Here is a 22,683-nt window from a genome sequence, read left to right on the forward strand (position 1 = left end):
ATGTGAGAGAGGGAAATGGGGATGGGAAATGATGAAAGGGGGGCATTACCAGAAATTGGAGAAATTGATGTTCATGCCATCAGGTTGGAGGCTACCCAAACAGAATATAAGGTGTTGTTCCTCCAACCTAAGTGTGGCCTCATCACAATAGTGGAAAATAGTGGATGGATATAACGGAATGGGACTGGGAAGCGGAATTAAAATGGGTGGCCACTGGGGAGTCCCATTTATTCTGAAGTGTCACCTCACCTAAAGGGACTGTTTAGGCCCTGAATGGTAGTGAGGGAGGAGATATAGGGTCCAGGGCATTCCAAACCCCTTGTTCATTCAGAAAAATAGTGGGTCATGGATAACCCTAGTTAATTTCTAAGGTAAGGAAGTGTTCAGCACAACTTTGTGGGCTGAAGGGCCTGCATTCTGCTGCAGGTTTTCTATGCTTCGATGATATGAGCCCAGTGGGACTGGAATAAGCTGAGACAATGGATCTTCCTGGCAAGCCGGTTTGTGGATTTTGGGTAGGAGGTAGAAACTCCATCTCTGCCACATCTACTCTCAGGATGAGGCTTTTCATTCTAGAATGAAGATGTCCTCCTTTTTCAAAGAAAGGGACTTCCCTTCCTCCACCATCAACGCTGCCCTCAACTGCATCTCTTCCACTTCATGCTCATCTGCCCTCACCCCATCCCCCGCCACCTTTCCAGGGATAGAGTTCCTCATTCTCACTAGACTCTGCACATAATTCTCTGAAACTACTGCCACCTCCAATGGGATCCCACCACCAAGCGCATCTCACTCCCTCACTTTCTGCCTTCCACAGGGATCACTCCCTACGCGATTCCCTTGCACATTCATCCCTCCCCACCAATCTCCCTCCTGGCACTTAACCTTGCAAGCAGAACAAGTGCTAAACCTTCCTCCATCGCTACCACCCAGGACCCCAAAGAGTCACTTCACCTGTGAGTCTCTTTGGGTCATATACTGTGTCTGTTGCTCCCAGTGTGGCCTCCTGTATATTGGTGAGACCTGACATAGATTGTGAGACCGCTACGCAGAGCACCTTCATCGACACACCAGAAAAAGCAAGATCTCCCAATGGCCAACCATTTTTTTTTCATTTTCAATCTTTTATTAATTTTCCAACAGAGAAAAAAATACAAATCAGGGAAGTTTTAGCAAACACATAATACAAAAAATGTAGAAACAACAAAAAAATATATACTGTCAAGGTCAATTAAATACAATGTTAAGCTGTTGTATATAGTATGTAAACAAGAAACCACAACTCCTCTTGACAAATCATAAAGAGAAAAAAAAAGATAGGAAATGTTATTAATAAGGAGAAAAAAACCCGCTAAACTAACCTAAAACAAAAAAAAGGGCCAACCATTTTAATTTCATTTCCCATATGTCCATCCATGGCCTCCTCCACTGTCGAGATGAGGCTACACTTAGACTGGAAGAACAACACCTTATATTCCATTTGGATAGCCTCCAATCTGATAGCATGAACATCAATTTCTCTAACTTCAGTAATGCCCCTCCACTCCCTTCATCATTTCCCATCCCATTTTCCTTCTCTCACCTTATCACCTTGCCCACCCACACCTCCCTCTGGTGCTCCCCCCACTTTTTCTTTCTTCCATGGCCTTGATGATTGATTGAATCATCAATCAATTGGTGATTGATTTCACCAATCAACTTCACAGCTCTTTATTTCATCTTTCCCCCTCCAGGTTTCACCTATCACCTTATGTTTCTCTCTCCCCTCCCTCCACCTTTTAAATCTACTCCTCAGCTTTTCTCTCCAGTCCTACCAAAGGGTTTCTGCCCAAAAAATTGACTGTACTCTTTTCCTAAATGCTGTCTGGCCTGGTGAGTTCCTCCAGCATTTTGTGTGTGTTGCTCGGATTTCCAGCATCTGCAGATTTTCTCTTGTTTGTGATGAGATAATGCTGAGGCTTTGTAAGACACCAGTCAGGTTGCACTTGGTGATTTAGGGTTTCTAATTAGGGTTTTCTAACCCTAATCATCAACAGTTTTGGGTCTCGTATCTCAGAGAGGATGTGGTATCACTGGAGAGAGTCCAGTCGAGGTTCATGAAGATGATTCCGGGAATGAAGGAGTTAACATGAGGAATGTTTGACAACTTTGGGCCTGTACTCACTGTTATTTAGAAGAATATGTGGGGATCTCAGTGAAAACTACTGAATGTCAAAAGGACGAGATAGGGTAGGTGTGAAGAGGATGTTTCCTGTGATGGGGTTATCCAGAATGAGTGGACACAACCTTTCAGAACAGAGGTAAGGAGGATTCTTTTTAGCCAGAGAGTAGTGAACCTGAAATGCTCTGCCACAGACTGTGGTGGAAGTGGAAGTGGAAGTTGCTAATTTCCTGATTGGTTTGGGCATCAAAGGATATGGCATTAGGGTTGCGGGCATTGGTGAGACCGAATGGCATGACCAGATACTCGTAATGGCCTGAGGTGTTGTTGAAAGCTGTCTTCCACTCATCCCCTTCATGGATGCGGACAAGATGGTAGGCATTACGGAGATCAAGCTTGGCAAAAACTGAGGCTTCTTGCAGTAATTCAAATGCTGAGGTCATTAGCAGAAGAGGGTAACGGTTCTTATCAGTTCACTCAGTCCCCGGTAATCAATGCATAGACACAAGGTGCTGTCCTTCTTTTCAACAAAGGAAAAACCGGCACCAGCAGGCGAGGAAGACAGCCAGATGATGCCTGTAGCCAGAGACTCTTGAATGTACTTACTCATGGCTTCTGTTTCAGGTACAGACAGGAATACAGGCAGCCCCCTGGGGGAGATGTGCCAGGCAAGAGGTCAATGGTGCAATCATATGGATGATGATGCAGTAGGGAAGTGGCCCGGGACTTGCTGAACACAGCCTTGAGGTCCATGTATTCATGATGGATGGCACCAAGGTCCAGAAATTCCTCGGGGGGGATCTGAGCATGGCGAAGGCAGTGGGAGTGACAGAATGGGCTCCAACCTATAACCTTGCGACTGAGTCAGTCAATGTGGGGGTTGTGTTTAACTAACCAGGGATGGCCCAGGACAATGGGAGCTTGAGGAATGTCAATAACAAAGAGTTAAATGTTCATGATGGTTGCTGGATAAACTGAGACTCACTGGGGCTGTGATATGGGTGATGTTAGCCAATCTCTGACCGTTCAAGGCATTGGCCATTAATGGTGACTAGAGAGCAGACCTGGGTAATCCCCATTTGGCAGCCAAGCCAGAATCGATAAAACACCCCTCCACACCAGAATCAACCAAGATGGAGACTGCTCTCCATTGGACACCCCACTCCAGAGAAGCAGGTATGAGAGTGAGTGGTGTCGAGGAGGGCCAGACAGGGGTCACACTCACCAGTACTCCTCGTCCTACTGGTGAGTGCTTGGTTTTTACTGGGCAGGTGGAGATGAAGTGGCCTGGTTGGCCACAGCACAGACAGGAACAGGTGCTGATTCTCCTATGTCTTTCAGTTGGCATCAGGCGGGTACAGTCAACCTTCATAGCTTCAGGCTCTGGAACAGGAATTGTAGATGCGGGCAAACAGCATGGCAATGTGGACTGACGAGGAACTTGGTACTCACCCAGTGCCCCCAGGGACCCTCTGGAACCCCTCCCTCTGCCTCCCAGACAGCTGTTCCCCATTCTCTCGCCCGACCGGACAATTGGGCGATGATGTAGGCTACCTTGGTTCGATCAGTTGGAAATGTTGGTTGCAACTCAAAAATGAGTGTGCACTGGAAAAGAGCGGCACATACCAGGCTCACCTGAGTACTTTTCTGGAGGAGGCCGACAGAGCTCTTGGACAGAAGGAGCATGCGAGGTTGCAGAGAGCAGGGCAGAAGGTGCAGTTGCAGAGTGTTGATGGGCGCTCTGGGACAGCTGGAGTGACTGAGACTGGGCTACAAGATTGGAGGGGGGGGGGCTACATTAGCAAAAAGCAATTCTACTGCTCTGAACACAGAGTCCAGCTGGCTCTGGAGTCTCCCAGCATTACTCCCTGTTGTTCCAGGGCAGCTCTCAGACAACCAGGGTCTGCTGGATCCATTCTGGCCAGATTGTACTGTCAGGATAAAGCAGACCCAGTACTGTGTAAACAGTGATACTAACTGAGTAACAAATCCAGAGGTGTAAACAAATTCAGCATCAAAGGTCAGGCAGAGATCAAAACATCCAGAAAAATCCAAAAACCTGAATCAGACAATAGGCAGGGTTGATATTCAGACAGAGTACAGGTACAAATGCTGGAAAGGCTGAGGAAAATTCACTGGCACAATCTGACAACAAACAGGTGAAAACACAGGACTGAAATACACTGAGCAATAAACAGAGAGGCAAATAATAGGTGGAGCATAATGAAACAGAAGTGGCAGCAAAACAGGTGAGAGGCAGAGCGCTCAGTAATACAGGGGCAGAGGGAGAGGAACACCAAAACAAACAAGAGCACAAGCAAAACCAAACCACAGACTGACTGTTAAGGGGAGAACACACAAAAGACAAATTTCAGCTGGACGTACTGACAAAACTGCAGAAAGGCCGATTTTAATAGCATCAGAAGGTATCTGGTAAGTGTGGATACGGATGGGTTTGTTACGGTGAACGGTATATGCTTGATAAGTGTGAGGGCTTCAAAAGTGAAATATTGAGAACAGGGGCAAGACTAACAGAGTTAGGAAACCTTGGTTTTCAAGAGGTACTGAGACCCGGATTAAGGAGGAGATGCATGGCAGGTATCAACAAATAACAAATAAAACGCTTGACGAGTGTAAGAAATGAAAGAAAACACTTGCGAGAGAGATCAGTAGGGCTAAAAGCAGAAAATCCTGGTAAGTCTATGCGTCATATATTTTAAAGCGGTGAACAGTTTGGAAAGCTCATCTATATGGTGTTAATAAGGTACAGTTAACCGCTGTGTTACCGAGGCCGAAGCCACGGTATGGGGTAGGTAGACTGACTCGCAAGTTGGCGGTGCCGCAGTGGATAGAGCTGACTCCAGGGCGCTAGGACCCGCCGGGCTCCGCACTGAGCGCCGCCTCTCCCCCACCCCCCGCCGAACCAGAGCCCGGAGGCCGGCCGGCCGGCAGCGTACCATGAGCGGTGGGCTGCGAGGGGCGGCTCGGGACGGGCGGCTGGATGCGCTGCGGGAGGCGACCCGCCGACAGCTGAATGCGGCTGATGAGGATGGGATGACCCCCGCTCTGTGGGCGGCGTATCACGGAAATCTGGCGGCGCTACGGGTGATCGTCGGCAGAGGGTAGGGGGTAGAGAGCGAGACTGGGTTTGTGTTGGGTTTTGTGGGTGGTGGGAAGGAGTTGTAAAATCATCGTGGGAGTACTAACAAAGAACAGGTTAATCCCTACCACCATCACCCCACGACTCCGTCAGTTCTTCCCGTGTTGCTGGTAAAATATTTACTTTTGACACTGATGCCTTTTGTTACTTTGTTCGGCTTGGATGAGTGGAGCCTCAAACAGAGGTCCCTCTGCTCCGGTCACGCCCTTCCCCTCCCCTCCCCTTCCCGGCTCCATGCCTATCCCTGCCCCCCAGCCCCCCCGGACCAGCTCTGTAGCCTCTTGTCATGGCGACACCTGGTGAATCTGACGTTCCCAAAGTGGGCACCAGTTCTCAGGGCGGAGGCACTGCCTAACAATTTCCCTTATAACTTCAATGTTGTATTCAGGTCATGTATAAAATGATATTGTAACGTTTACTCAGCTGATCAAGTTGTTTAACTTAACTAGTCTCATTCACCTGTGTTTGGTCTTTAAACTTTTCGCATCCGTATGCCTGTCTAAATGTCTTTTAATCGTCGTAAATAAAATGGCGGCGCAGCAATACACAGCCACTTCTCCGGCTCCCAAAAAACGGTCCTAGTTTAAAATAATGAGATAATGTTTCAAAGTTTCTAGTCGGGGATTTCAGTTAACCAAAGATCCACATACACACCACTGAACACTTAGCCAAAATAATATTTAATCTGCCGTAGCAAAGTTAGTAGTAGAGATCAACGGACCAGGGATTCTATGGATTCCAGAGCAGGCAACAGCAAGCTTGCCTAGGCGCTCAGCCGAGGAAGCCGAGATGTAAGCAGCGCAAAAACACGGCAAGAGAGTCGGAGCATTGGTTAGGCTGAGAGCTAACCCGACCTTTGGGGGTACCGTAACTTTTCCTGACCATTGTTCGTTTGCTAGAAAGTAAAATGGAACGAAATAGAACGAACGCATACAAAGAGATGAGACTCTACTGCATTCTGGTTTTCGTCGAAATTTGGCTAAACAAACCCAACTCGGTTTTTCAGTTCGACGGAATGAGTCTGTTTTACGTGGATAGAAGCTCCCCATCGGGAAAAACCAAAGGAGGTGGAATCTGTGTGTATATTAACAAAAGTTGGTTGGCAACTCCTGTGTAGTTAGCAGTTTCTGTACTAGGGCAATTGTACATCTTAGAATTAATTGGCGGCCACAATACCGGCTCCGGGAGTTTACTGTTGTGTTTGTCATCACTATCTGTTTTCTCTTTCCACCCCCCCCCCCCCCACCCCACCTGTGCGATCAGCTAGGACACACTGGGACAGCATTGCAGTATCATTAGCTCTCCACAAAGTTAACATGTGATGGTCACCTTCATAATTGCAGGAGAATTCAATCATGTTAACGGACAGGACATTTTACTCAATTCCACTAACAGGTCACCCAGGCCAGTACAGGAATAAACAGACAGGACCATGTTTATACAAATAGACATGGTACTGTACTTACAAAGCCATACCTTCATCTTGACCTCTTTGACCATATCTCCATAATGTTAATCTCAGCATACCAACTGCTGCTGAAAGTGGAGAAACCAGTCAAGAGGACCATCACTGTATCTATTAAAGAGGCAGTCTTTATGCTTCAGGACTACTTTGAACTGACTAACTGGCAGATGTTCAAGGAGGGTGCCACAAATGGAGGTGATATAGACCGGGAGGAATTTGCCTCATGTATCACCTGCTACATCTGTTAAGTGTGTAAGCTCTGGTGCTACCTCAAGAATGGTCATCTCACAGACCAACCAGAAGCCCTGGCAGAATGCAGAGGTGTGCATCCGACTAAAATCTCAGGATGCTGCCTTTGTCTGGAGACAGAACAGCTCTTGAAGCAGCCTGGAAAAATATCCTCTTATTTATCACAGAACAGGACAACACAGTGACAGGCCTTTAGACCTCAATGTGTGCCAAACCAGTTAAAAAGCAAACTGGAAACACCCCAACATGAATCCCTCCTACCTACACAATGCCCCAATCCCTTCATCTTCCTGACATTGATGTGCCTATCCAAACATCTCTCAAAAGCCCCTAATGTGTTAGCCTCTACCAGCATACCAGGCAGCACTTTCCAGGTATTCATGACTCTGATTTTTTTTTTAAAACCACTTGCCTCTCACATCCCCATCAAACCTTCAATGCATATGCTTTAGTATTGGATATTTCAACCCTGGGAAACAGGTACTCCCCGTCCACTCTATGCCTTTCATAATCTTGTAAACCTCTAGCAGATCTCCCTTAACCTTCAATGCTCCAGAGGAAATAATCTTTTATCCAGCCTCTCGTGATAGTACACACCCTCTAAACCAGGTAGCATCCTGGAAAACCTCTTCTGTACCCTCTCCAAAGCCACAACATCCTTCCTTTTCTGGGGTGATCAGAAATGTATGTAATACTCCAGATACGACCTATCCACAGTTTTATAAAGTTGAAACATAACCTCATGACTTTTGAACTTAATGTCTCAACTAATTAAAGCAAGCATTCCATAAGTCGTCTTAACCACCTTATCAGTCTGTGAACTCAAGATCTCTCTACTCAGCAGCATTGTTAAGGATCTTGCATGACACTTCTCAGTCTGTACCTGCAACTGGTCTATACCATGCTGTATTCTTTGCTACTCTTCTACGCTATCCACAGCTCCACTAATCTTTGTATCATCCATAAATTTACTAACCCCCTCCATCTTTTTCATCCAGGTTATTTATATACATCGCAAACAGCAGAGGTCCCAGCACAGATCCCCATGGAACTCCATTAATTTCAGACCTCCAGCTTGAATAAGTCTCTTCAACCACTACTCTCTGGATTTAGAAACTGGCTTGCACATAGAAGACAAACTGCCAATTCACTGTGGACCCCGTGCATCTTTATTTTCTGGACTAGCTTCCCATGAAGGACTTTGTCAAATGATCCACGCAGACAACATCAACTGCCCTACCCTCATCAATCTCTCTTGTCACCTTGTTTAAAAAAAACTCAATCAAGTTGGGTAAGGCACATCCTGCCATGCACAAAGCCATGCTGGCTCTCCCTAATTTGGCCATGGGTTTCCAGATGCTTATATGTCCTATCCCTAAGAACCTGCTCCAGCAATTTCCCTACAACTGGCGTGAGACTCGTTGGTCTATAGTTCCCAGGATTTTCCCTTGTTCTCATCTTAAATAGAGGTATAACAATAGCCACTCACCAGTCCTCCGGGACCTTGAGGGTAAAGACCAGCTATGTACAACAAATTCAGGAACATCTGTCCAATAACGATCCCTGGTGTATGTGGCTGGACAGCAAGGGCATTACACAGAGAATAACAGCGTCTACAGTACCTCCCTGCATGCTTCGAGGCATGCAGTATAATGCCAGCCATGAAAGGTGAACAACTATTGCCGATGATAGCATAAGGATTCTGCAGACAGTCAACCCCTATAAGGTTGCCAGGCCAGATGACATCCCAGGCCAAATAATCGACTAACTCATTGACATCTTCAACACTCCACTCATCCAGGCTACTCACCCCACATGCTTCAAATCAGTCACCACCATTCCTGTACCAAAGGATTCTATACCTTCAAAATGAATTGACACTGGTGGCACTGATGCTAATCACCATGAAGTGCTTTGAATGGCTGGTAATGGTACATATCAAAATCTCCATTCCTGCCACTCTGGACATTCACCAATATGCTTACTGACAGAACAGCTCTGGCATCAGTAATGCACCTGGCACTTTCACACCTAGAAAACAAAGATACTGATATCAGAATACTGTTTCTGGATTTCAGTTTAGCATTCAACACTATTGTCCCATAGATTTTGGTGATCACACTCCTACTCCCCTCTAAACACCCCACTGTGCAACTGGGTTTTGGACTTCTTAACCAACAGACCTCAGATAGTCAAGATGAACAACTGCTTCTCCCTCCTCAACATTGTAAAATTGTGCCCTCCAGTACTGTGCTGAGCCCATTGCTGTACACTGTCCTCACACATGACTACACAGCCAAATACCCAAGTAATCACACTGTCAAGTTTGCTGATGACACGTTAATTGCAAATGAAATACAATGTTGGAAAGTGTATGGTCATGCACTTTGGTAGAAGAAATAAACTGGCAGGCTATTATTTAAATAGGAAGAGAATTCAAAGTTCTGAGATGCAACGGGATTTGGGAGTCCTCGTGCAGGATACCCTAAGGGTTAACCTCCAGGCTGAGTCGGTGGTGAAGAAGGCGAATGCAATGTTGCTATTCATTTCTAGAGGAATAGAATATAAGAGCAGGGATGTGATGTTGAGGCTCTATAAGGCACTGGTAAGACCTCACTTGGAGTACTGTGTGCAGTTCTGGGATCCTTATTTAAGAAAGGATGTGCTGATGCTGGAGAGGGTTCAGAGAAGATTCACTAGAATGATTCTGGGAATGAGAGAGTTAACATATGAGTTTGACTGCTCTTGGACTGTATGCCTTGGAGTTTATTAGAATGAGGGGGGACCTCATAGAAACATTTCGAAGGTTGAAAGGCATGGACAAAGTGGATGTGGCAAAGTTGTTTCCCATGGTGGGGGAGTCTAGTATGAGAAGGCATGACTTAAGGATTGAAGGGTGCCCATTCAGACCAGAGATGCGAAGAATTTTTTTTTTAGCCAGAGGGTGGTGAATCCGTGGAATTTGTTGCCACGGGTGGCAGTAGAGGTCAAGTCACCGGGTGTATTTAAAGCAGAGATTGATAGGTATCTGAGTAGCCAGGGCTTCAAAGTTTATGGTGAGAAGGCAGGGGAGTGGGATTAAATGGGAGCATGGATCAGCTCATGATAAAATGGCGGAGCAGACTCGATGGGCTGAATGGCCAACTTCTGCTCCTTTGTCTTATGGATAATAGGCAAATAACCTGTCATTGTCAACAAGACCAAGGAGATGGTTATTGACTTAAGGGGAATTCACACCATTCACACCCCTCTTTACATTGGCAGCAGAGCAGTTGAAACTGCAAGTAGTTTCATACTCCTGGGAGTACACATCTCACACAACCTCTCGTGGTCTCAGCAGTTATCTTTGGAGTGGTTACTTAAGAGTGGGGTTTTTGAGGCTTCAACAAGGAGAGGCTTGAGTGAGAAAAGGCAAAAAAACTGTAGCCAGAGTTCCACCGCCCCCCCAACAATTTATTGTTCTCCTCCTTTATAATTCCTCAGGTAGGAACAGTAGAGATGCCAGGTATTATATGGAATGCTGCTGTTGTGGGAAGACCAGGAGACCTCCAGTGTCGCTGATGTCTACACCTGTGAGAAGTGCATCTAGCTGCACCTTCTAACACTCCACAATAAGGAGTTGGAGCCAGAAATGGTTGAACTCCAAATCATTTGGCAACATTATAACTTTAGAAAGTTTTTAACAAGAACAGGCCATTCGGCCTAACAAAGCTTGCCAAATTCCTATTCACATAGTGTGTTGAAATAACTATCAAGCTTAGATTTATAAGTCTCTAAGTTACTTCACAACAAGGTAGTTTGTTCCATGTGTCCACACGTTGCTGTGTAAAGAAATGCTTCCTGATGCTAGGCTGAAGGATCCCGTTAATCAGTCTCCACCTCTGGCCCTGTGTCCTTTATGATGGATTAACTTTGAACTAACAGTTGGCATCCACTTGTACCTTTAATGATTTAAAACACTTGTATTGTGGCTCCACTCATTCTACAAGAAGATTTAATTCTTTCAGTCTTTCTTCATAGCTCATAACCCTGCAGACCTGGAATGAATCTCATTGCTCTTCTCTAAACTTTATCCAGTGCCTTCACGTCCCTTACAAAATATGGAGACCGAAATTGTACACAGTACTCAAGGTGTGGCCTCACAAGTGCATTATACAGCTCAAGGAAAATGTCTCTAGACTTGAACTCCACTGAGCACATTATACAGCCCAACATTCTATTAGCCTTCCTAATCACTTCTGTGCATTGTCTAGATGTTGATATTGACAAGTCTACCAGAATGCCTAAATACTTCTCATACAGTGCACTTTCTAACACAAGACCTCCCATTGTATATCTATATCTAATATTTTGACTTCCTATATGTAATATTATACATATACTTACACTAAATTTCATTTGCCATTTATCTGCCCACATCTGGATTTTTTAGAGATAAACATATTAATTCTGCTGCCTGAATGTTATCAGCCCATCCCACTAATTTTGTGTCATCAACAAACTTTACTAGTTTACTTGTTTTGTGCTTATCAAAATCATTAATGTAAATTAAAAAGAGCAGCAGCCCCAAAACTGATCCCTGTGGAACTCCACTTTTAACATCATCTAGGTGTGAAAATGATCCTCTCACCATAAATGATTGTTTTCTGGTTTTGAGCCAATTCTGCACCCATTCTCACACCTTACACTGAATCCCTACCTCCTGTAATTTGATTATTAATTGATTGATTGTCAAAAGCCTTCTGAAAGTCCAAGTAAATGATATCAACCACTCTATTATTATCAAATATTTAGTTGCCTCTTCATAAAACTCCAGTGTATTAGTAAAACACGATTTCTCCCTTCTGAACCCAAACTGACTTTCTGCTAACATGCCTGTTCTTATCAGCTGATTTTCCAGCTCATTATTAAAGTTTCCATTATCTTACCTAAGATACATGTTAAGCTTACCGGTCTATAGTTACCAGGGTCAGTGCAGTCACCCTTTCTGTATTCTGGGACAATGTTAGCCCATATCCAGTCCTTAGGGACTTCACCAGTTTTCATTGGTGGCTGAGGGGTGATAATTAGGACATAGAGAGAGGTAGTTACACCCAGGATTCAGAAGCCAGAAAACTGGGTGACAGTCAGGAAGGAGAAAGGGGTTAAACAGCCAGTGCAGAGTACCCCTGTGGCTACTTTTGGGAGGGGTGATGATCTAACAGAGGAAAGTCGTCGTGGTCATGTATCTGGCAATTAGTCTGGCTCTGTGACACAGAAAGGAAGGGGACAGAAGAGGTTAGATGTGGTGACAGAGAATTTGTTAAAGGAACAGAAAGGGTGGTCTGTAGATGAAAATGAGATTCCCAGATGGTACATTGCCTCCCAGGTGCCAGGGTCTGGGACATCTCAAATTGAGTCCTCAGCATTCTTAACTGGGAAGATGAACAGCCAGAGGCCATGGTCCATGTAGGTACCAATGACAGAGGTAAGAAGAGTGATAAAGTTCTGGAAAGTGAGTTGAGGGACTTGGGTACTAAGTTAAAGGGCAGGACCTTCAGGGTTGTGATCTCAAGATTACTACCTTGCCATATGATAGTGAGGCCAGAAAGAGGAAGATTATACAGTTTAATTTGTGACTAAGGAATTTGTGTAAGAGGGAGGGCATAAGAGGTTTGGTTCGTTGGGCTATCTTCCAGGGAAGGCGGGACCTGTAAAGAAGAAACACTTTGCATCTGTACTGGAAGGGGACTAATATCGTAGTGGGAAGGTTTGCTAGGGCTGCACAAAGTGGGGGGGGGGGGTGGGGGGGGTGCAGTAAGCTAGATTTGCAAGGGAATGGGAACCTCAGTCAAAGCCATGAATCAAAAGGTTAAGCATGGTGTGACTAAAATCCTAAGCTGCATATATTTCAATGCAAGAAGTGTTCTAGGAAAGGCAGATGAGCTTAGGACATGGATCAACACCTGAAATTATGATAATGTAGCCATTATTAAGACTTGGTAGCAAGAGGGGCAGGACTGGCAGCTCAATATTCTGGGGTTCCATTGTTTTAGATGCACAGAACAGGAAGGATTAAAGGAGGAGAGGTGGTGTTACAAGTCTGGGAAAATGTCACGGCAGTACTCGGCCAAGGCAGACACTGGAGAACTTGTCAAGTGAGGCATTACAGGTGGAACTTGAGTAATAAGAAAGGTATGACCACATTAATGAGGCTATATTACAGATCACCCAACAGTCCAAAGTGTTAGAAGAGCAAATTTGTAGAGATATCACAGATTCTTGCAAGAAACGCAAGATTGTTATAGTAGGTAATTTTCCCTTTCCATATTGTAAAAGGACTAGATAGAATAGTTTGTCAAATGTGTTCAGTAACATTTTCTTAATCAGTACAACCAAGTACAACATGAGACTTGTGCAATACTTGATCTGCTATTAGGGATTGAGACAGGGCAGGTGACAGAAATTTGTGTAGGAGAACACTTTGCATCTGGTGATCACATTGTCACTAGATTCAAAGTAAATATGCAAAGTGATAGGTCTGATCTGCAGGTTGAGACTTTTAATTGGAGAAGGCCAATTTTGATGGTATCAGAAAGGACTTGGCAAGTGTGGTTTGGGATAGGCTGTTTTCTGGCAAAGGTGTATTTTGTAGGTGGGAGGCCTTCAGAAGTGAAATTTTGAGAGTACAAAGCTTGTATGTGCCTGTCAGAATAAAATATAAAGATAACAGGTATACGGAACCATGGTTTTCAAGAGATATATTAAGAGATATTGAAGCCCTGATTAAGAAAAAAATGGAGATGCATATAGGCAGGTAGGTACAAATGAGTCGCTTATGGAGTACAAGAAACACAAGAGAACACTTAAGAAAGAAATCAGGAAGGCTAAAAGAAGGCATGAGGTTGCTCTAGCAGACAAGGTAAAGGAGAATCCTAAGGGCTTCTACAAATATGTTAAGCCCAAAAGGATTGTAAGGTCCTCTAGAAGATCAGAATAGTAATCCATGTGTGGTGTCAAAGGAGGTGGGAGATCTTTTGCATCTGTATTTACTCAGAAAACATCTATAGAATATATAGAAGTAAGGCACAACAACATCGACTTCAAGGACTTGATACAGATTACAGAGGAGGATGTGTTTGCTGTCTTGAGGCAAATCGGGGTGGATAAATCCCCAGTGCCTAACAAGGTGTTCCGTCAGATGCTGTGAGAGACAAGTGCAGAAATTGCAGGGGCCCTAGCAGATATATTTAAATAATCCTTAATGATAGCTAAGGTACCAGGGATTTGAGGATAGCCAATGTTGTTCCACTGTTTAAGAAAGAGTCTAAATATAGGCCAGGTAGTTATAGGGTAGTGAGCAGCCTGACGTCAGTAGTGGGAACACTGGAAGGTGGGGAAGTTATGGGACTGGGGTTGAGTATTTGGATAGACATGACTGATTTAAGGATAGTCAGCATGACTTGGTGTGTGGTAGGTCATGTCTAAACAATCTTACGGAATTTTTCGAGTAAGTTGTCCCAAAAGTTGATGAAGGCAAGGCAGTAGATGTTGTCTTCATGGATGTTCACAAGTTATTTGACAAGGTCTAGCATGGGAGGTTGGTCAAGAAGGTTCATTTGTTTGGCTTTCAAGATGAATTAGTAAATTGGATTAGACATTGGCTTTGTGGGAGAAGTCAGAGAGTAGTAGTAGATAGTTGCTCCTCTGACTGGAGGCCTGTGACCAGTAGAGCAACACAGGGATCAGTGCTGGGTCTGTTGTTGTTCAGAATCAGAATCAGATTTATTATCACTGGCATGTGATGTGAAATTTGTTAACTTAGCAGCAGTTCAATGCAATACATAATCTAGCAGAAAGAAAATAAATAAAACATGAGGAAAATAAATAAAACATCATAATAATAAATAAACAAGTAAATCATTTATGTAAATAGAATATATTTTAAAAATGTACAAAAACAGAAATACTGTATATTAAAAAGTGAAGTAATGTCCAAAGCTTCAATGTCCATTTAGGAATTGGATGGCAGAGAGGAAGAAGCTGTTCCTGAATCACTGAGTGTGTGCCTTCAGGCTTCTGTACCTCATACCTGATGGTAACAGTGAGAAAAGGGCATGTCCTGGGTGCTGGAGGTCCTTAATAATGACGCTGCCTGTCTGAGACACCGCTCCCTAAAGATGTCCTGGGTACTTTTGTCCTGTGCAGTAACCCCTGCATACCAGACAGTGATGCAGCCTGTCAGAATGCTCTCCATGGTACAACTGTGGAAGTTTTTGAATGTATTTGTTGACATGCCAAATCTCTTCAAACTCCTAATAAAGTATAGCTGTTGTCTTGCCTTCTTTATAACTACATCAATATGTTGGGACCAGTTTAGATCCTCCGTGATCTTGACACCCAGGAATTTGAAGCTGCTCACTCTCTCCACTTCTGATCCCTCTATGACGATTGGTATGTGTTCCTTCATCTTACCCTTCCTGAAGTCCACAATCAGCTCTTTCATCTTACAGGTAGTTGCTGCGGCACCATTCCACTAGTTGACATATCTCACTTCTGTACGCCCTCTCATCACCACCTGAGATTTTACAAACAACGGTTGTATTGTCAGCAAATTTATAAATGGTATTTGTGCTATGCCTAGCCACACAGTCGTGTGTATATAGAGAGTAGAGTAGTGGGCTAAGCACTCACCCCTGAGGTGCACCAGTGTTCATCGTCAGCGAGGAGGATATGTTATCACCAATCCACACAGACTGTGGTCTTCCGGTTAGGAAGTTGAGGATCCATTTGCAGAGGGAGATACAGAGGCCCAGGTTCTATAATTTATCAATCAGGATTGTGGGAACAATGGTGTTAAGTGCTGAGCTGTAGTTGATGAACAGCATCCTGACAGAGGTGCTTGTGTTGTCCAGGTGGTCTAAAGCCGTGTGGAGAGCCATTGAGATTGCATCTGCAGTTGACCTATTGTGGCAATAGGCAAATTGCAATGGGTCCAGGTCCTTGCTGAGGCAGGAGTTCCAACCCCTCAAAGCATTTCATCACTGTCGATGTGAGTGCTACTGGGCGATAGTCATTAAGGCAACCCACATTACTGTTTTTAGGCACTAGTATAATTGTTGCCTTTTTGAAGCAAGTGGGAATTTCTGCCATCAATCATGTTTGTCATCTGTCTCAACAATCTTGATTGTTGTGGTTTACTGGATCAACAAATTTGTGGATAACACTGTGATTAGGGGTGTAGTAGACAGCGAAGAGGACTATCATGGCTTTCAGTGGGATCTTGACCAGCTAGAAAAATGGGCTGAAAAATAGCGGATGTGATATGTTGCACTTTGGTAGAACCAACACAGTGAATGATAAGGCACTGAGGAGTACAGTAAAACAAGGGGATCTAGGAATACAGAGCCATAATTCATTAAAAGTGGCATCACAGGTTGATAGGGTTGTAAAGAAATCTTTTGGCACACTGGTCTTCATAAATCAAAGTACTGAGTACCAGAAATGGGATGTTGAAGTTGTATAAAATGTTGGTGAGGCCTAATTTGGAGTATTGTGTGCAGTTTTAGTCAAATACCTACAAGAAAGATGGAAATAGGGTTGAAAGAGTACAAAGAAAATTTATAGGGATGTTGCTGAGTCTGGAGGACCTGAGTTATATGGAAAGAATCAGAATCAGGTTTATTATCACCGGCATGTGATGTGAAATTTGTTAAATTAGCAGCAGCAGTTCAATGCAATACATAATCTAGAAAAGAATAAGTAAATCAATTACAGTATATGTATATGGAACAGATTAAAATTGTGCAAAAATAGAAATAATATATTAAAGTGAGGCAGTGTTCACGGGTTCAACATCCATTTAGGAATCGGATGGCAGAGGGGAAGAAGCTGTTCCTGAATTGCTGAGTGTGTGCCTTCAGGCTTCTGTACCTCCTACCTGATGGTAACAGTGAGAAAAGGGCATGCCCTGGGTGCTAGGGGTCCTTAATAATGGACACTGCCTTTCTGAGATACCGCTCCTTGAAGATGTCCTGGGTACTTTGTAGGCTAGTACCCCAGATGGAGCTGACTCCATGCAGCTTCTTTTAATCCTATGCAGTGGACCACCCCCTCCCCCCCCCCCCATACCAGACAGTGATGCAGCCTGTCAGGATGCTCTCCACATTACATCTATAGAAGTTTTTGAGTGTATTCGTTGACATACCAAATCTCTTCAAACTGCTAATGAAGTATAGTCGCTGTCTTGCCTTCTTTATAGCTGCATCGATATGTTGGGACCAGGTTAGGTCCCCAGAGATCTTGACACCCAGGAACTTGAAACTGCTCACTCCCTCCACTTCGGATCCTCTATGAGGATTAGTATGTGTTCCTTCATCTTACCCTTCCTAAAGTCCAAAATCAGCTCTTTCGTCTTACTGATGTTGAGTGCTAGGTTGTTCCTGTGATACCACTGCACTAGTTGGTATATCTCACTGCTGTACGCCCTCTCATCTCCATCTGAGATTCTACCAACAGTGGTTGTATCATCAGCAAATTTATTAATGGTATTTGAGCTATGCCTAGCCACACAGACCAGAGCAGTGTGCTAGCACATACCCCACACCCCTGAGATATGCCAGTGTTGATTGTCAGAGAGGAGAAGATTATGGTCTTCCGGTTAGGAAGTTGCAAATCCATTGCAGAGGGAGGTACAGAGGCCCAGGTTCAGCGATTTATCGATCAGGATTATGGGAATGATGTTAAATACTGAGCTGTAGTTGATAAACAGCATCCTGACATGGGCATTTGTATTGTCCAGGTGGTCTAAGGTCGTGTAAAGAGCCATTGAGATTGCAACTGCTGGGACTTCTGGTAAGATGGCGATAGTTTAGTCACTTAAAACTGTCACTCCATTTAATTTCTTATCTCCGCACTCCTTATCACCTTTTTTCCTACTCCAAACTGTAAATTTTTTTGTTCTCCTACCTGCCTGCAAATACGTCTGTCCTACAATAGCCTCAAAGCTCCCTAAATCTGGGAAAAAAGAAATCTCTGTGACTGCGACTGTCTCTGGTTCCTCAGAGACAAAATTTCCATTTTGGAACAGCACCGACAAGAGATTATATATGAATTTAAGTCTGAATATAAGTCTTCTTTCAGTTCAGAATTGGATCAAATTAATTCCAAACTGGAGGATCATGCAGAACGTCTCTCTCAAGTCAGCTACCGAAGATTTAAAATATCGTGTTCAACAGCTGGAAGCCGTTTGTTCCAATTTGAGACAGCATAACACCAAGTTAACATCCAAAATAACTGATCTTAAAGGTTGGAGCAGACATCATAATCTACAAATCCTCAGTCTGCCAGAGGCAATCGAAAGTGGATCTCCTGTTGAAGTTTTTTCTTATTTACTCTGTGAGATTTTGGGAAGGATATTCTGACCCCACCCGAGTTAGATGGTTCACCATACATTCCTCGCCAAGCCTGAGTTGGGCTCTAGGCCACATCCAGCTATTCTCTGTTTTCATCGACATCAGGTGAAAAACCTTTTGATCATGGAAGCATGTCGGAGAGGAAAATTGGATTACAAGGGTCTTTCTATCCGTATTATTGAGGATTATGCTCCTCAAGTTCTGAGGCTGCACGCCAAGAATAAAGAAGTTGTGAAAGAGTTTTACAATCGTGGATTCAGGCCCCCTCTGCGTTATCCAGCCCATCTCCGAATAACTCTTAGTACTGGAGACAAAAAATGGCTCAACTTGGTTACAGAAGCTCAGAAATTTATCGAAAGTCTCCCTGACATTTCGACTCCTTCAGACTTGGTCTGATTATTTTAAATGGCTGATAAGTACTTTCTTATTCTCTCTTTTTTCTGTTTTCTTTTTAAATCGCTGAATTTTTTCATTGTTTCTGGCAGGTAGGCTACTCTGGATTATTACTTTGTTAGGTTTAATACTTTTTGATGGAACTGTTTCCCTTTATGTATAATTTTTATTCATAGTGCGTAAGTTCTCTGGTTTTTGAATTGTTAGTTAAATGGAGCTTACGATGATGTTAAGAAACTGGAAGTTGGTTTTTGGGGTGTTACTCAGGACATTTTTTTTTGTCCTGATTCTCTTGTCTTATACTTCTGCCCCAGAGCTGTTATTTGAATGTTTGGTCTTGTTTATGCCTACTACCCTTTATGTTTTTTTTTAAATGACAATGCTTAGCTCATTGAATCTTATAAGCTGGATTGTTAAGGGATTGAACCATCCTGTTAAAAGAAGGAAGGTGTTTTCACATTTTAAGCAGCTCAAAGCTGACATTGCTTTTTTGCAAGAAACACATTCATAGTTTTGATAACTCTCATCTTATGTCAAGGTGGGCAGGACAGCATTTCCATTTTGTCTTCCCGGCTAAAGCCAGGGAGGGGGGGGGTGGATCCTCAATCCTTTTTAATCAAAATGTTCCCTTCACAACAAAGTATCTGATACAAATATGAGGAAATCTGCAGATGCTGGAAATTCAAACAACACCATACACAAAATGCTGATGGAACACAGCAGGCCAGGCAGCATCTATAGGGAGAAGTGCTGTTGACGGTTCGGGCCAAGACCTGATATAGATGCTGCCTGGCCTGCTGTGTTCCACCAGCATTTTGTGTCTGTTGTTATCCGATACAAATGGTCATTTTATTATTGTCTCTGGGAAATCGTATAATACTAGGATAATCTTGGCTAACCTGTATGCTCCCAATTCGGATGATGTGGACTTTTTTGATCGTTTTTTCTCTTTATTGCCTGACTTGAGTTTATATTCTCTTATAGTGGGTGGTGATTTTAATTGTCAATTACATCCAGTTTTGGATCGATTGTCCTCTGTTCCTAGACTACCTAGTAAATCTGCTTTATCTATTCACTCTTTTTCTGTTTATGGTATATCTGATGTGTGGCGTTTTTCCATTCTGTTGAGAGAGATTATTCCTTTTTTTCACATGTCCATCATACTTCTACTAGAATTTATTTTTAATGGATAACCAGCTGATTTAATCTGTTCGCTCTTGTAATTATCAGAGTATATTGATTTTGGATCATGCCCCAGTTACCCTGTCTATAAATTTTCCTGGTTTCCCTCAAATGAATAAACATTAGTGTTTTAACCTGACCTTGCTGTCAGATAATGATTTTGTAAAATTTATGAAGGACCAGATAACTTTTTTTTAAACACTAACATGTCATCTGAAATCTCATCCCAGGTTGTCTGGGATGCCATGAAAGCATATTTGAGAGGCAAAATAATTTCATATACTGCAAATCTGAAAAGAAAGACCTATTTAGAGCAATTAGATTTGATCAGTTAGATTAAAGCAACAGACCTACTGTATGCCCAGACCAAAAATCCCGAACTGTACAAGAAGCAAGTAGAACTTCAAACTAAGTTTGACCTTATTTCCACTCAACCAGTTGAACATCAACTTCTTGAAAGTAAGAACCGATTTTATATTCATCGTGATAAATCCAGCAAGTTTTTAGTCAACCAACTAAGAAGCTCTAAAGCTTTGTAAATTTGTAAACAAATTACAAAAATCCAAATGGGAACTTTACTTAGAATCATTCTGAAATTAATGACACATTTAATAATTATTATTCTTGATTTTATACCTCTGAATCTTTAAATGATAGTATCTTTGAGCATTGTTAAACAGTTTAAATGTTCCTTCGCTTTCTTCCAGTCTTAAAGCAAAACTCAATGAGCCATTATCACTAGAGGAAATATCCTCTGCCATTTCTGCACTGCAGTCAGGTAAATCTCCTGAACCTGATGGGTTTTCTGCAGAATTTTATAAATCATTTTCCTCATTGCTTTCGTCTCAATTATTCTTAGTTCTGTCTGATTTGTTTAAACATGATAAATTTCCAGCATCATTTAACAAGGCAAGTAGCATTCATTTAGCCAAAAAAGGTAAAGATCCAACTGAGTGTTCTTCATATAGGCCGATTTCTTTGTTAAATGTCGATGTTAAAATTTTGGCTAAAGTTTTGGCTTGTAGATTTGAGAACATTGTACCTTGTATTATTTCTGAAGATCAAACTGGTTTTATTTAAAATATGCCTTCCCTTTTTAAATATATGGTGCTTATTTAATATCTTATATTCATCCTCAGTTGGGACTCCTGAATGTGTAATTTCTTTTGATGCAGAGGAAACGTTCGATCCTGCGGAATGGAATTATCTTTTTGCCGTTTTAGAAAAATTTGATTTTGGACACAGTTTTATTACATGGATTAAATTGCTATATTCATGTCCCACTGCTTCTGTTTTGACCAACTCTCAGCAATCCCAGTCTTTTGGCCTTAAATGTGGCACCTGACAAGGATCCCCTTTAAGTCCCTTACTTTTTGATTTGGCCATAGAGCCACTGGCGATTGCATTTCGTAGCTGTGCTAAATTGATGGGGATTTGGAGGGGAGGTGTTGAGCATAAAGTTTCTCTTTATGCCGATGATCTTTTACTTTTTATATCAAATCCGACTACTTCCTTACCCCCAATGTTTTTACTTCTTAATAAATTTAGTCAGCTTTCCGGTTACAAACTTAATTTACACAAGAGCGAACTCTTCCCGACCACTAGAGAAGCACAAGCTTTAGTATTTCAAAACCTCCCTTTTAAAGTAGTTAATAATCAATTCACTTACCTTGGTATTACAATAACAAGGAACTTAAAGAATCTTTTCGAGAAAATTTTGCTAATCTTTTAAATTCTACAAAACAGAGTTTGACACAGTGGTCAACCTTGCCCATGTCTTTGGTAGGTTGAATTAATGTTATTAAAATGTATATCCTTCCTAAATTTTTATACTTATTTCAATCTTTACCAATTTTTATTTCTAAAGCCTTTTTTGATTCATTAGATTCTATTATTTCATACTATCTATGGAAGGGCAAATGTTCCAGATTTAATAAAGCTCACCTTCAAAAATCTGAAAAGGTGGTTATGGCCTTGCCTAATTTTCATTTATATTATTAGGCAACCGATATTCATTGTCTTACTCTTTGGTCCTTCTTTCATAATCAGCCTGACTGCCCAAAATGGGTGGCAATGGAGTTGAACTCTAGTAAGGATCTCTCCATTTCTGCACTTCTAGATCCACACTTCCTTGTCACATGCCTAAACTAATTGTTAATCCTCTTATTAGATGTACTCTGAGAATATGGGCTCAGTTCAGAAAATATAATGGCCTTCAGTTTCTCTCTCCTGTCCCGTTTTACATAATCATCTTTTCCTACCTTCTATGATTGGTACAGAAAGGGCATTAGGCGCTTTGAAGATCTTTTCATAGATAATCATTTTGTAACTTTTCAACAACTGTCTGTAAAGTTTAACCTACCTAATACTTATTTCCTTAGATATCTTCAAATCAGACATTTCATTAACCCTTTAATATCAAACTTTCCTGAGATGCACGTGAAAAACGTGGACCTGTTTCTTTGTATTAATCCATTGGGTAAAGGTTTAATATCTACTATTCGTGATAAGTTAGTCATCTTGAGGCGTGCCCCCTTCGATAAAATTAGAACTGCCTGGGAGCATGATTTAAATATTTCTTTATCTGATGCAGTTTGGGATTCAATTCTTTATGTGCTCGCGACTGCCTTTTGCAGTTTAAGGTTGTACATAGGGCTCATACGTCTAAAACTAACTTATT

General features: G+C 42.6%; 1 protein-coding gene across 8 annotated transcripts in view; it reads left to right on the top strand.

The window, feature by feature from the left end:
* Window positions 1–1,720: 1,720 nt before the first annotated feature.
* Window positions 1,721–22,683, top strand: part of ush1ga (Usher syndrome 1Ga (autosomal recessive)) — a 64,733-nt gene continuing 43,770 nt past the window's right edge. For 2 of the 8 annotated variants that reach the window (XM_059949019.1, XM_059949022.1), the window contains exons 1-2: window positions 1,721–4,594; window positions 17,816–17,868. Coding sequence is in view for 1 of the 8 variants with exons in the window: in XM_059949015.1 (XP_059804998.1) it covers window positions 5,120–5,283 (164 nt within the window). In the remaining 7 variants the exon portion in view is untranslated. The other 6 variants (XM_059949017.1, XM_059949020.1, XM_059949018.1 and 3 more) reach the window with 5 other exon arrangements.

This window comes from Hypanus sabinus, chromosome 23, assembly GCF_030144855.1.
Source record: "Hypanus sabinus isolate sHypSab1 chromosome 23, sHypSab1.hap1, whole genome shotgun sequence".
NCBI lineage: Eukaryota > Metazoa > Chordata > Chondrichthyes > Myliobatiformes > Dasyatidae > Hypanus > Hypanus sabinus.